The sequence below is a fragment of the Micromys minutus genome (assembly GCF_963924665.1).
Source record: "Micromys minutus genome assembly, chromosome: 5".
NCBI classification, from domain to species: domain Eukaryota; kingdom Metazoa; phylum Chordata; class Mammalia; order Rodentia; family Muridae; genus Micromys; species Micromys minutus.
In genome coordinates, this window is record NC_137974.1 from 67,890,707 (window position 1) to 67,906,294 (window position 15,588).

Here is a 15,588-nt window from a genome sequence, read left to right on the forward strand (position 1 = left end):
ATAACTATGCCCAAATCACACTCTTTTCTAGTACTATGGTGTTCTTTAGACAGAACTATGTTTTATTTTACTTTTTAAGATTGGATCCAATTGTTTAGGTCTATTCAGCTTGGATCTTGCAATGTAGACCAGGCTGGCCCTGAATTCACTGAGATCTACTTACCTCTGCTTCTCCAGTGCCTGATTAAAGGTGTGGACCATGATGTCTGAAGAAACTGTGCTTTGATGACTTCTGTACCTGCTAATATATTTTGGCATACTAAAGAAGAATGTACTTGGTAAATATATATTGGATTTGCTATTTCCCCCACTGTGTTTGTACTTTGACATTTATCTTTAATCATAAAAATAGAGCTTTTTCTTTTCTTTTTTATTTTGGTACTAGAGTACTAGTAAGCCAATCAAGAGAGGAAAAGATATCTTCTCTGAGTATATAGAGGGAAGAGAAATATCTACATGTTCATATAATATTATGCTAAGGATTGTGTGTGTGTGTGTGTGTGTGTGTGTGTGTGTATGTGTGTGTGCATTTACTTGGTGACTATAAAGTATAAACATGTATTTTTGTTGTATTTAGTGCACAAAGACAGAAGTTTCATTGTATTTCTTTAATAATATCCACCCTGTCCCTTAACTCCTTTCTCTCTCCTTTGTTACCCAGATGACTCCTTTTTCATTTCGTGCAACCTTCCTTTCCTTTAGCTTCCACTGGCTTCCTAGAGTCGGTGACTGCGTCCTTTCTCTCCTTAGCTACCTGACTCCTACACTAAGCTCTGCTGATACTGGTTTAAACCTTAAATGTGCTATGGAGGAGGTATCTTCTTTAAGTAAGTAAGAAAACTACTGTAAAAGACGCCAAGGGAGTGATAAGCCTGGTGTTTCAAGTTCCCATTTGGGAAACTCAGGATCTTCTGTTTTAAAGGTCTAATCTTTGTGTCTGTCTACATCAAGGCTTTGTAATCAGAAATAATTCCTTGCTTTCTGTACTCAAATGAGGTTCTTTCCCACATTCTCTGAGTGATTAGCACACGGGGATAATATGCAATGAATGAGTCTACTGTGTCACCACAACTGTGGTATGACTGCCACCTGATGGCAACACGTAATATTAAAGTTGTTAGGTTTGCAAGTTTAAATTAAAGGGACACCCCCCCCCCCATCATTGCTTTGTTATAGCTGCTTATCAAAGTGAGTTTGATTGTATACTCTAATTTAAAAATGGTGTTTGGCAATATCACAACTATTCAAACTTGATCAAATAGAAAAAAGTTGAACTTTTGCTTTAAAGAGCTGAATGTTCTTTTCCTGGGCTCACTCTACTATTTTTGTTCCAATTGTTAAGAGTGTTTGTTATATTAATTTTATACGCCTAATGCTGAGTGTGCAGGGTTTCCATCGCATAGATTATAATGTTGATATTAATCTGAAAAATGTAGGCGCTTTACAAATATTCATTTGATTGCATGTTCTTTGCTCTTTGTGTTATAGGAAACCACAATGCCCTTATTTCACAAAACTATCTCACACTTAACATTACATATAACTCTAACTTATTTAAATGAATTATTTCTCTACTCACATCTCTTCCAAAAGAGCAAATTAACAAAGAAAACCTTTATTTTTTATACACATGACAGACCATTTTCTCTTATCTATCTTTATTAATAATTTCTTGGCTTTCTGTTCTTCCTGGTACTGAGATCTGAACCCAGCACACATGTGAGGCAGTGCCTAGCTTAATATTTTCTGCTTCTATGGAGGGACATCTGAGCTATGGCATTACATATTTCAAGTGCAACTTGGTGAATTTATCACTGTACTAACATCAGGAACATACCAGTCAAAGAGAACATGACGATTTGCAGAGACATAACTCTATGTCAGACGACACTGTGAGAACCAGGGCCTGCTTTCTCTTTTGAGACAGGCTCTTACTCTGTAACCTCTTACTCACTCTGTAGTTCATGTTGATCACAAGCTCCTGGCAATCCTGACTGTTATCCAGGTGCAGGAACTGCAGACATGAACTACCGTGCTATAATAAAACCAGCCATAATAACCTAATATAGAAACATCCGGCGTGGACATGGCAGCACACGCCTTTACTCCAGTACTTGGGAAGCAGAACTGGGTCCCTGTGAGTACAAGGTCAGCACGGTCTCCATGCTAAGTTCCAGGACAGCTAGAGAAGCATAGTAAGACTCTGCCTTTAAAAAACAGAAACAAAAAACAAAACAACTAACTGACTAACCTTACTAGTTAACACTTTAAAAAATAATCCCCTTCCAAAAATCCTTGTAAGTAACCAATAAAAAATAATTAAAAAAAACTTGGAACCTTTTAACATAGGACCTAATATTCCAATAATTTTGGTAGAATAGAATGCCTGCATGTTCAGTTTGAGAATAGTATCTAAACTTTGTAATAATTCCATCACTAGGAAGGAGCTCCACTAAAAAAAGGAGAAAACCACAAACCACACAAACTTTCCAACTAAAAGTTAAAATAATTCAAAAGAAAAAAATGGCTTGCAAAGTACATTATTGGCAAATAAAGTTTACTTTGGATAGATATATTGGGAAAATGCTATGTATGTTTTTGAATGCTTGCATATAAAAGTTATTTATAATGACAGCAAAAGTGAAAGTCTGTTCAAACCTTGTTAATAAAACAAAAAACTATTTTGAAATATTCCTTAGTAAATTAGCATTAATATTCAGTAGTTTTAAAAGAATATTAGTTTTAGAGATGAGTATGTATTTAAAAATGCTATGCAAACTTTTACACCACTGTAAACACATAAAAATGGCAACGTGGCTATTTTACACTCCTCCTAGAACACAGCACCTACACTATTAACAAGTTATTTATTTGTTGATTATCCATTCATTCACTTACTCATTCACTTATTCATTCATTCATTCATTCATTCATTCATTCACTTTTGGTGTCTTAGGTCAAGCTCAGACCCTTGTACAAGCTAGGCAAATGATTTACCTTGAGTTGTAACATCAAGCAGCCAATATTAAAAAAAAAAAAAAAAAAAAAAAAAAAACCCTTGAATCTTAGTTAAAGCGTCTCACGGTTGCCAGGCCCACTGATCTTACTGGAAAGCAGTTTCTACACGTAAGAACGAGGGTTGTCTTAAGTGCCAACGCAAAGCTGTGCTTTCTACCCACAGCCAGAACTGTACTTAAAGGGGACATGCCAAAGTTCAGCTTCCACTCTTTCTGCAAGGATGGTGCTAACTCAGACAGCAGTGTAAGTGATAATAACTTCATCAAGTTAAAAACATGAACTAAAAAACATGCCTGGACCTTAATCATTATTTCATGTTTTTTTTTTCCCATGTTTCTTAGCCAAGCTTGAAAAATTCTGTTTTAATTTCTACTTTAATTTCATTACTGAGAAACTAATTCAGAACCCACTATATAATTAAAAATAAACTATAAAACTGGACAAAATACATCAAACAGAATCAAGAATTGAAGACTTCATTAACATTCAAGGAAACAGGAAGATGTAAGGCACTATCAAGAAGTAAATGCAGTTCATAAAGATGATTTCATGATAACATAAATGCTATATAAGTAGCAGTTCTATTTTTAAAATCTTTTAGAGAAATTTTAGCTTTATGAGAGGAAACCATCAAGCAAACAAACCCTCACATACCAGGTCCTGGTTCCATCCCTGGTCAAACAGGCAAATGAACTAATCAGCTTCCACTGAACCACAATGACTACTGACATGGATAACTTATTTAGGTGGATAAAAACAATACAAATACTTCCAAAACAAACTTAATACTACACAAATAAATAGTAGCTACGGCCGCCATGCCCCCCCCCATGTTCATGCACACTGGATACACAAATACACACCCAACAGAGTACAGAGAACAACTGTTAGCAAGGATCTGCAGAAGTCATAGAATCCTGCTGCACTGCTAGTAGGAATTTAAAATTGTTCAAATGCCATGTAAAAGAGCCTGGAAGTTCCTCAGAAAGCTAAACAAGGGAACTGATGCCCTGATTCCATTCCTGGATACATAGGCAACAGAAATGGCAGCAGGTAGTCATCCAAATATTCTCAGATGTGTCATAGCACCCCTACTCAGAGTCGTCAGAGGCAAAAGAATTTTGTTACTTCTCATCAATGTGACAGAAGTAATATAAGGGGCGATGCTTACTTTAACTCACGATTTCAGAGGGTATTATCCAAAATGGCAGGCACAGCATTCTTGCTGCTATGCCTTGATTCAGAACCAGAAAATATGCTTTGAAGGCGTGACCCCATTTTGCCAACTAGGCCAGTCTCAAAGGCTGCATAACCCTCTAAAAGGATGTCACCTGGGGCTCCCACATCCAGGAGTCTGCGATGGGGAATCCCCATTTAAACTATAGTAGCAGTTTATCTGTGCAATGGGAAAGCACTAACATGTGCGATGACAGGACAGGGCTCTGTCCACTGATACCCAACATGCAGAATCTGCAACTGAGACCAGCGGCCACAGAGGAGGGAGGGAGGGAAGAAGGAATGACAGGTTCCCATCCTGGTAAAGGTCCTGGATGAAGGTAAAGGTGACAGTTGCATAACACTGTAAATACAACAAATGCTACATAGTTAGATATAATTTTTAACTTGTCTTATATGTTTTTCTGATTGCAAAAACAAACAAACAAACAAAAAAGGAAGAACAAAGTCTTAGGAAATAGCTACCTGTTACCTATTGTCCTGACTCTAGAAGTCTTATCAATACATATTTTGATTTCCTAGACATTAGGCTATCAGTGGGATGTTTAATGTTTTAGGTCATCAATTCCAGTAAATAAGTGCAAATGAAACATGTTCATATCTGTTCATATTTAAACAAAATGAAAATTCAAATCTATACCCTTTATTTGCACAGTAATCATAGAAAATGTAATTGAGATTGTATGCCACCTTGTGAAACAGATGGCACGGCACAGAGAACCAAAATGAAAGGTAAGCTCAGGCACACTGGACTGTGTTCCTATGTGAACATACTTCATGTGAGCACACCTCCTCTCATACCCTCTCTTCTCCCTCCTGTCAGTTCTCTAGACAGCGTTACTTCATCTTTCCTGTCATGTACACACTGATGATTTTATGTATTCATATCTAGCCCAGGAGTCACAAATGATAAAAACAAACTAACAACAAACACACAATGCTCTCCCACCAGCGGTGTCAGGGTTCCCTCTTATCCACATGAAGTCTGGTGGTGGTGTTGCTGTTAGTAAGACAAAGTCTTACTGTAGTTCAGGCTGCTCTTAAGTTTGTATGTTTCTCATAGCCTCCAGAATGCTGAGGTTAAACATGTTCCAGCGAGTTTAGCTGTTTTCTTACCCCCATCTCTACCCCCAGGTTCTACCGTTTCTCATTCCTTGAGAAAGTTTTGCTGTGATGACCAAACAACCCAGAGCCTGTGCACACTAGGCAATGGCTTTCCCACTGCTAAGTTTGAACAATGAAATCACCATATGACACTGCAGTGTCTTTGTTGGTGGTGAGAACTACAAAATTATAAGGCCAGTAAGACAAAGCATTTGCCTCAGACTCCATATAAAGAAAATGGACTCAAAATTACTTTTTTGAACCAAGGAATTATGTTTTCTGTAGCAGGCATACTTGATTTAAAGATACTAAAAAAAAAAAAAAGATAAGTTCTTTTTTCTTTGATGTTTTAGTATGCAATTACATAGGAATACATTAGAGATGCTTATTTCAATATGGATATTATACTATTATATGCTATTTATTTGAAATCTAAATATAACTAGGCATTCTGACATTACTGTATTGGCATAAATGTCATTATATATAACCTAAGACAATCTGAATTATTTATACAGGTTGGTGGATAATTCATCTCTATATGATTGTCAAAAACTTTGACCATCAGCCCTAAAAAGGGACTGTCCAGTTCCATCGAGGCTGACACAAATCAAAGAGACGGAAATAAGTCAACACTAGTAAGTATATGCAGAAAGTTAAGCATTTCAAGTCTTAGAACTACATGTAGTGATCTTTTTAATACTGAACTTATCCTAGGTACAAGCTAAAATTAACATTAAATATTAATAATTAAATTAAATAATTGATAGGTAACATTAAATATAGTCATCTCTGATCTTACAATATGAACACTGTAATACAAGAGACGTCATTAGGACTGTGGCTGAAAGTCTGAGAGAGAACACTTAGCAGTGCGCTCGAGGCTCTGGGCTCAATACCCAGAAGCAGAGTAAAGCATGAGAACAGGAGTAAGGGAGGGAGAGTGACAGCGAGTGGCCAGAGACGTATGAGAAGTTCACTTCTGTGACCTCGCACACTACTGCTACAATGACTGCATCGTAAAACCACACTTAACTATGCTGTCTCCCTGAACAACACTGCACAACTTTTGGGCTACTTTGGCCTTTCAGGATGTCAAGGTAGTTTAGTAAGTTCATGTTGAATCGAATAAATGGGAGTAGGAAGTGAATCAAAGCTATGAAGGCCACTGTTCTTGTGATACACTACAAAGCAAGGCACCTTTTTCCCCCTTTAGGAGTTAAAATATGTACTATTTTGGTATTAGAAATAGGGCATAGAAAGGGAAGCCTGAGTAAAATGTTAAAATTTATCTCTGTCATTTAATGTGCAAGTGTAAGAAGACAATCTATGTCTTCCTCTATTGGTCCCTTGAGAAATGGTCCCTCACTGAATGAGAAACTCACCATTTTAGCTAGGCTGCCTGACCAAGAAGCCTTCAGGTTCCATCTGATTTCACCCTCTATGGTGATTTGAATATGCTTGGCCCAGGGAGTGGCTCTATTGGGATGTGTGGCCTTGCTGAAGTAGGCATGGCATGGTGGGCGTGGGCTTTAAGACCTTCATTCTAGCTGCCTGCAAGATGTAGAACTCTCAGCTCCTCCTGCACCAGGCCTGCCTGGATGCTGCCATGTTCCTGTTTTGATGATAATGGACTGAACCTCTGAACCTGTAAGTCAGCCCCAGTTAAATGTTGTCTTTTATAAGACTCCCTAACTGAGACAGCCTCCATGCTGGACTGCAGGCGTGTATAGCCACGCCTGACATTTCACGGTGCTGTGCTCTTGAACACAGATCCTCACGCTTGCACAAATGCTCCTACCCATCTCTCTAGCTCCCAGCATTTAATTTTCCACAAATCTGATCTGTCTCCCTTTTTTGTCACTTCTCAAAGTATGCTCACCAGCTTATCTGAGTATCTACAGTGATGCTTTTTGTTTCTATTCAAGGCAGCTCTACCTCCATAGAATGTTATAAAGTTGTCTTCAATTTTTGCTAGTAATTTCTTTCCCCAAGCTACACTAGGGTTCAGAAGGTATTAGCAATAATCTGACAAAACTATAGAACTTTTCTCTATTAAAAAGTTTTGAATATATTTTCAAGAGTATCTTCTTTGTACTAAACTATTTATGAGCTTTATAAGAGTAACATTAAAGTAGACTTATTTCTACCCACTTGTATTAAGAATTACTTATCTTCCTAGCCTTGCCTAGGATTAGAGGACTTTGTCTTGTTTTTCCCCTTAAGTAATAAAATATTAAAGGGTGGCATCCAGAGCACTATCTTTACAGAGCTTTGATGCATGCATGCCACGCCACAGCATCTCCCTCTCCCCTTCTACTACAGTTCCAGCTTATGCTCTCCGTTACCCACACTTTTCCCACTGCTCCTTTTAAAATCTCTTCCCTCTCCTCCTCACCTCTTTCTCCCTGTATCCCCACTCCCATGACTGAAAATCTACATTTTGCATATGAAAGCATCTTCTCAGTCTACATCAACCAATTAATGAACAGCCTAGTGAAGTATATGAAAACAAAGTTCTCAGAGTTGATAGACAGTGTCCAACATCCTCAGTCCCTGGTGACTTTGTGGTTTCATTGCATTCCAGTCAGAATGGCTATCAAGAAAACCATGACAAGGATGCAGTGACTTCCCTAAGGAGGCAGGATGGTACTCAAGTCCTGATTTCCAAAGAGCACAAATTAAAAAAAAGACTTCAGTTCATCAATGTTAGCACCACCCCACCCCGCCCCACCCTACCCCACAAGGAGCTGGCTGCATTTCTACTGAAATTCATCACTGCTCAAAGTCTCAGTGGTGAAAAATGTTAATGAAAACTGCTGGAAAGAAACATACTACATTTGTTGAGCTATTCATTTTAAATTACTCTCCTCAGCTAAAGATCATTAGTAAGGTGACTACTGCAATTATGCTATTTTATCTGCTGTAAAATCTCATATTTGGCCTTTTAGAAGCGACTGATCTTTATTAAAGAACTTCTAAGGAAGAACTCTAAAAAGCTTCCAATATGACAATCCTACTTACTGAAATATAGTAACAAAACAAAACACATCAAAGAGAGAAGTAACAACATGAAAAAACAGTCCATTAAAAATACTAATAAAGGGCTGGAGAGATGGCTCTGCAGTTAAGAGCACGGACTGCCTTTCCAGAGGTCCTGAGTTTAAATCCCAGCAACCCCATGGTTGGCTCACAACCATCTGTAATGGGATCTGATGCCCTCTTCTGGTGTGTCTGAAGACAGCTCCAGTGTACTCATGTACATAAAAATGAATAAATAATTCTTTTAATAACACTAATAAAAGGAGAGACTTTCTGTTTAAGGTAATTCAGAAAAGGGCATAGGACTATGAGTCGTGGGCGGTGGGCAACACTACCGAGGGTGCAGACGCTAAACAGTGGGGCACAATTCTGTTACTCGTAATAGTAAATTTAAAAATACAGACGAAACAGAAAAACTCCTTAAAAAATCTGTCAAACTATAAAAAAAGAAATGAAATACATCCCTACTTACATTGTGTCTGTCATTTTACTCTATTTACTAGGAAGAATAAACCAAACTGAGGGTATTCTATGCAACCACTGGCCAATACTCTGCAAAGCACAATTAGTCACAAAAAGTAAAGACATAAGAATAATTATATACCAAATGAATTTAAAAGACTATTAATAATGAATGTGATGTGTGAATCTGAGTTTGATCCTGAAAATAGAAGCAGGGGTAAGGTTGTCAAGTAGGACATAACAATTGGTTGAAATTAATTTACATATGAACCATGTTGTGGCTTGAATGTGGAATGTCCCCTGTAGCTCATATGCTTGAATATATGGCCACTAGAGGGTGACACTGTTGGAAAGTTTCTGGTCTGGCCTCACTTACTGTTCTCTGTCTCTCTGCATCCAGATTGGCCTCCTGCTCCTGACGCCAGGCTTTCCCAGCCACGGTAGACTGTATCCTCTCTGGAACCCTAAGTCAAAATAAACCCTTTCTTTCCTATGTGGCTTCTCTCTGGATACTTATAATACCAACAAAAATTTAATTAAGACAGGCCATACACTAAACATTATAATGTATCAGTATAAAAATGTCAAAAGTTGGCTATTATGATGGAGTAAGTGTTCACAATCTTGGGAAATACATACTGCAGTATATGAAGAAGGAATAAAGGTCCTCTTCAGGGAATCTTAATGTCTATCAACAAAACAAATTGTGTCTCTGTGTGTCTGTGTATGTGTGTGTGTGTGTGTAAACATTCTGCATATATATGCATAAATGGCATATGCATATTACAAGAGAAAAACAAAGGGTAGCATACAAGAGAATATACACACAGTACATGATCTAATTTACACGAATTTAATAACAAGTATATGCTATAAAATAGTTTTATTAAGTTTCTGAATAAGGGCCACAGTAGATTATAGCAAATATATCTGTATTTTCTTTACTTTGCAAAATTCCTGATACATACTTTCATGAAAGGCTAGGGAAAGAAATATAAAACCAAAGTGAATATAAACAAAAGACCTTCAGAGATGAATTACTGATTTCTATCTCCTTCTTTTGGGTTCCAGGAGCTATCTCATATCACACTTATTCATGTGTGTGTGCGTTTTTTTAAGGTGGTTTTCTTAGTAGTAGAGTTTCTTAGTTGGCTCTAGTATCAAACAATAACATAATAAAGTCTTTCTTCTGAATGATCTACATAAGAAATTCCTAAGCATACTTAGATACTCACTATGAGTTTTGTTAACTTACCCTCAAAGTGTGGTGCTCCTGTGCCAACAGCACTCTTAATTCTTCATGCAATGTTAGAGCTTCCAGAAACTGTGCCCACAAAGCCATAAGAAGGGAGCAAAGCTGTGCAAGGTTCATGTTGATCAGTTCTGCCAGCTCGTCGGGGTTCTCTACTTTCTAAAATGACAAGGACCAACAGCTTCACTGCTTCCTGAGAACAGCACGACTGAGAACAACAGTGTGAAGGGTACGTGTGGGACAACAGCTCAGGGAGAACAGATGAATAATGATTTCTTAATTAACTCATGGATACTGAGGCAAGTTCAGTGAGCTAGCCTTACTGTAATATCATATACGTTAAAATTGTAAAAAGAAAGCACAGGCATTTCCACCATGGAAATGGAGGCTGCTCAGCCAGTATGGAGTGAGTGCAGAGGGAAGGAGACCTCCCAGGAGCCGACTGACAGGGACTGTATGCAGTACATAGGGAAACACAGATGCAGTCTCTGCACCCTGACTCTGCAATAGAGCTAGCTCTACTGCCTGAAGAAGGGACAGCTGTGACAGCACAGTAAAAATCTCACATGTCAGATTTACAGAGAAGTGGGATTTAAAAAGAGGTTCAGCACCACATCCTGCTAGTGCCTGACACTGCGAGGAGAGGTTGGGGAAGATAAGACAGACGGAGGGTCTTGAATGAGATGTGAGGGAAATATAAGGGCAGATATAATATGAATAAAAGTCAGCCAAAAGAATGGAATGTGAGATTTAGATACCAAAAGACCAAAACCTAATGAAACCAAACCCAAAGTAACCCTTCAATCTCTGAAAGACTACATTTTTTTTTAATATTGAGTGCATTTTCTTCCAATTATTTTTAAATAAATATTGTCCTTTGGGTAACTATTTAAGGACAACTGTTATGTATTTTTTGTAACCTAACCCTTTCTTTTATGCAGATGAGTGTTTTGCCTGAACATATATGTACACATGTTCAGTACCCATGGAGGTCAGAAGAGGATGTTGAATCCCCTAGGAATGGAGTCACAGATCAATGAGAAGTGCCATGTAGGTGCTGGAATTAGAACTTCCAGTCCTCGGCAAGAACAGACAGAGGTCTAAACTGCTCAGCTGTCTCTTCAGCCCTACACTGGTAATTTTTTAAAGAAAATGGTCATCTGAATTATAAAGAAACCTTGTGATAGTGTAGAAAATTACACCCTTTTACACCTTGCATAAAAGAGACCATTCTCAAAGAGAGTCTAGTTTTCACTGAAACATAAACATATACTCCAAATCAAACATAAAGTTTCACTTGACTCGTGGCCTTGATTTTTCCCACTGGCACCGCTGGTGAGGAGTGGATTTACAGTGAGCCTGACAGTCAGGGCCCTTAGGTTCCTGACCAAGAATGAAATGTATCCAGTGTAACTGTAAGAATGAGCTAGAAAAGCAGCATGAGGTGTAAGTAGTCTGCTATAGTAAAAGGTGTCATTTTAAAGAACTGCCAGGCAGGAGGGCTGGCAAGAGTGCCCAGATGCAGGGCAGATAGAGCAGTGTGGACGGAGGGCAGATGAGAACCAAGTATGACAACAGAGTTTAAGAGTGTCACAGGAAACCGATTTCTTTGCATACTAACCAAAAGTCATCAGATGGAAAAAATTGTTACAAAACTGTACAAGTATCTTTTTAAAACCTGTCCAGAAATTCCTTAAATAAAATCACAGAGGAAAACATGCATTCAATCAGTTATTTGTTCTTTATGTACAAAATCATAAACTTTCAAAGCAAAAGTTAGCATTACGTTAAGGCTAGATACTTTTTTACCATTTAATCTGTGGTTTTACCACGAATACCCAATTTATCTTTGCATCAAAAAAAAAAAAAAAAAAAAAAAAAAAAAAAGATAAGCAATTGGATTTTCTTAGACAAATATTTAAAATAGAAAATAGAAATCATTCAATGAATGAGTTTTTTAAAAAGCCATAAATACCTTAACTTCTTCACACATTTCAGTAAGACGAGCTTCTACATCCATTTCCTCTGAAAGGGGTAAACACTAATTAGAGGAAAGATCTCAATGTTAGCTCTGAAAACTATTTTTGATGTTATATAAAGGACAAAATCTTTTGTAATAGAAAGTTAATCTGCAATTTAACAGGATATTAGATACTATTACAAGTAAGGTGATTTTTGGTCATATAATTATGATTAACTTAAGTACACTCTAAACAAGTTAAGAAATTTATAATTAAAATGGCAATATTAACAGGAAATAATGAAACTAACCATGTGAAGATTAGTTATTTTTAAAGGAAGAGAATTACATTAAGGTCTCAAATATAAACTTTAAGTATTTTTAACTTTTAACCAGGAAAATATAACTAAAATAAACTTTTTAAAAAAGTCATTCTCACACAAAGGAAAGATACATCCTCTGACATTCTGCAATGAACTCATTAGCGCACTGATTTCACAAATAATTTCACTGTCAGAACATCAGTGGCTTCTAATGTTAAGTTAAGAGCAAAGGCCCAGCAGCAAAGCCTGCATATGCACTTCACATGCCAACATCCACTTCCATGGTGCTCATCATCTCTGCCTGTCACTCAAGAAAAACCACTAAAGTTAGATTTAGGTTATCAATCCCACTGCAGAAAATAAACCTTAACACCCATTACACTAGGAAGCTACTCCATTCTTGTGTAAGACAAAGGTCAATGCTGATGTTTTCCCGATCTTACTTGCCACATTATTCTTTGCAAGTGTCTTACTGAGTCAGAGCTCACTGTTTTAGGAAACTGGCAGCAAACCCAGGAGTTCAGTCTCCATACACACACTGCTCCGGTTAAAAGTACAAGCCGCTGCGCCTGGATTTTACTTCAGTGATGGGAATCTTAACTCGGCTTCTCATACTTTTGTAGCAAGCACGTTAACCACTGAGTCATCTCCTCTGCCCCAAAACTTCTTAAACAAGGACTAAAAGCAAAACTTAGCTGCTAATAAATCACTTACAGAGTTTTATCTCACTTTAAAAATCAGTTTTAATTGTATTTTTCTTTCTAAATGCTATATTATGATATAGCAATGAATAGAAATGTAAAATTATAATCCACTGTCTTATTCAGATATCATGATGACATCTGTTCCTCCTACTGTCCAATGTTACAATCTGGAAAATATTCTTCCACGTTTTTGAAATAATGAATACATGTATATATGAAGTTTAGAGTTAATGATTTATAACAGTAGAATTCTATTTCACAAAATTCTATGAATTTTGGGTTGCTTTTTCAACAGTTATTCAGTGAAATCTGCCACCTAGCTTAAGCACATTAAAGAAAGGTTTTTTTTCTTCATTGATGTAAATAGAACAAAAACGTATACAACAAAAATTTCCCTATTCCAGTCTTTTTCCAAATATTGGTGAAAATAATGTAATAAACTTACTTGTACATGTCTCTTTAAAAACAAAAACAACAACAACAACAACTGAAAAAAAGAACCACACTACCCCCTGCCCTCCCAAAACCCCAAAAGAACCCATGTTATTTTTGTAATCAGAACTTGGGCAATAAATAAAAAAATACATTCAGGTGACAGGTATTTTCTAGATCTGACCATTTATACACTCAAATGTTATTTACAATGGACTTTTAATGCTTTAGGGTTTTATGTTTGTTTCGACTGAGGCAGTGTTTTTCTGTGTATCACTGGCTGTCCTAGAACCTGCTTTCTAGACCAGGCTGGCCTGAAATTCAGAGGCCTGCCAGCCTCTGCCTTCTGAGGGCTGTAATTGAGGTGTGTGGCACCCGCCTCCCACATTCCCCAGTTTGTGCTTTAGTTTTAGATCAAGTCTTTCCCCAACAATAAAAATCCATTTCCTGCCTCCTTTTAAGAAAAACCTTAATTATATTAAGCAGCAATGTATAAAACTAGACTGCTCCCAAGCATACAGCAGGCTGGCTGTACAGTAGTTAAACCAGAATGCATTCTAAACACTGTGCAGCACTAACATGTACCGCAAGTGGCCAGGATTTCATGCTATAAATTGTGTAATTTTAAGTAACTTCATACGAGAATATAACACTATGAATAAAGTTGATTCTTTCCACTGTGATAAACAACTGAACTTCTGGAATAGTTTTAGTGACAATTAAGCATCTTAAATTAAGCCCCAGCCAGAACTCATCTGACAGACACTATCTCTTCATTTATCTGACAAGCTGAAAATACAATTGTATTTTGTATTTCATTCTGAAATCTCAACAGCTATCCATAATTCTAAAGGCTGTAAGCATATTCTAAAGTCAGTACATTAGGCATGACTGCTTCACTAGAACAAGTCTCAATGCCGCATGAAGGCTTACGTGGTGGCTCACACCTCGAATTCCAGCACCTAAAAAGTGAGGCACTTGGATTTCTGTGATGCAAAAACTATACATAAATAATATGAGAAGTACAAGCAAAAACAGATAACCAGACCTCTTCCTTTAGTACCATTTAGATAGCAGATATTTAATATCATTTTCTTATGTCTATGATGATGAAAAACATACAAATTGACTACAGCCATGAAACCAATCCTGAGAGTTTATTCCTCCAACTTACAAAACCTGCTTCAGTCTTTAAACCACATTTCACTAAGCATTAGGCCCATCCAAGATGAAATTACTTTAAGGACTTTAATGGCAATTTTTATTCAGTAAGCACATTCTGGCGACGGAGAGGGCCTTGAAAAAGCTAGATTATATGAGAAGCCAGAGATCTTCACACTATCATTTTCACTTCTAAATAAAAACATCAACATTAAAAGTCAATTAACTTAGTCCAAATTTATCTGCAAACCAAATTGATTATATACATTAACTCTTAAATAAAAGTGCTGGAAATACACTCTGCTGTTTACGAAGTTTGATCAAAAGGAATTATTTAATTAACCTATTTGTAAACATACCTAGACTCGTGTCGTTCTGAGTTCTTGGCTGTGTTCTTCTGAGGAGGCGCTCATATAGGACCTGCATGCTGGCCTTGGCTAGTCATAAGGGTTGCACACAGCACGAGTTACTATACTCCTTTTACAATAAAACTTACTTGAATTTTCCAACTTGTTAATAATAGACTTAGTATTGATAGGGCAATTAGTTATTTAGCTTATTAGAATTACAAATGATGTACATTCAAGTTTAAATTAATTTTTTTAGTGTTTATATTATGCTAACAAATATTGCTTGATTCCATTATTATCCTGATGTTTTAGTTTCATAGATTAAGAACTTTAGTGGGGGCAAGAGTCTCAGAGACCAGCCAGCTCAACTCCCACTTGTGCAAGGGTAGGAGTTAGGTTCACACAGGACACTGACTTGTCACAACCTAGACTCCAGAAGTCCTGACTCTTATTTTATGAGCTTCTTTAGAGTGGAGCTCTTTTAATCCAACCAAAATTTAATGCTACATCCTCACAACACAATGTACATCATTTAGGAGAGAAG

General features: G+C 37.1%; 1 protein-coding gene across 10 annotated transcripts in view; it reads right to left on the reverse strand.

Moving 5' to 3' along the window:
• Positions 1-15,588, reverse strand: part of FAM135A (family with sequence similarity 135 member A) — a 68,755-nt gene that overhangs the window by 17,716 nt on the left and 35,451 nt on the right. For 5 of the 10 annotated variants that reach the window (XM_080916954.1, XM_080916962.1, XM_080916956.1 and 2 more), the window contains 3 exons: positions 15,054-15,131; positions 12,090-12,139; positions 10,118-10,273 (listed from right to left, as the gene is read on the reverse strand). In XM_080916954.1, the coding sequence (XP_080773080.1) occupies positions 10,118-10,273; positions 12,090-12,139; positions 15,054-15,131 (284 nt within the window). Of the gene's footprint in view, positions 1-10,117; positions 10,274-12,089; positions 12,156-15,053; positions 15,132-15,588 lie in introns of those variants that run through there. The other 5 variants (XM_080916957.1, XM_080916955.1, XM_080916960.1 and 2 more) reach the window with 3 other exon arrangements.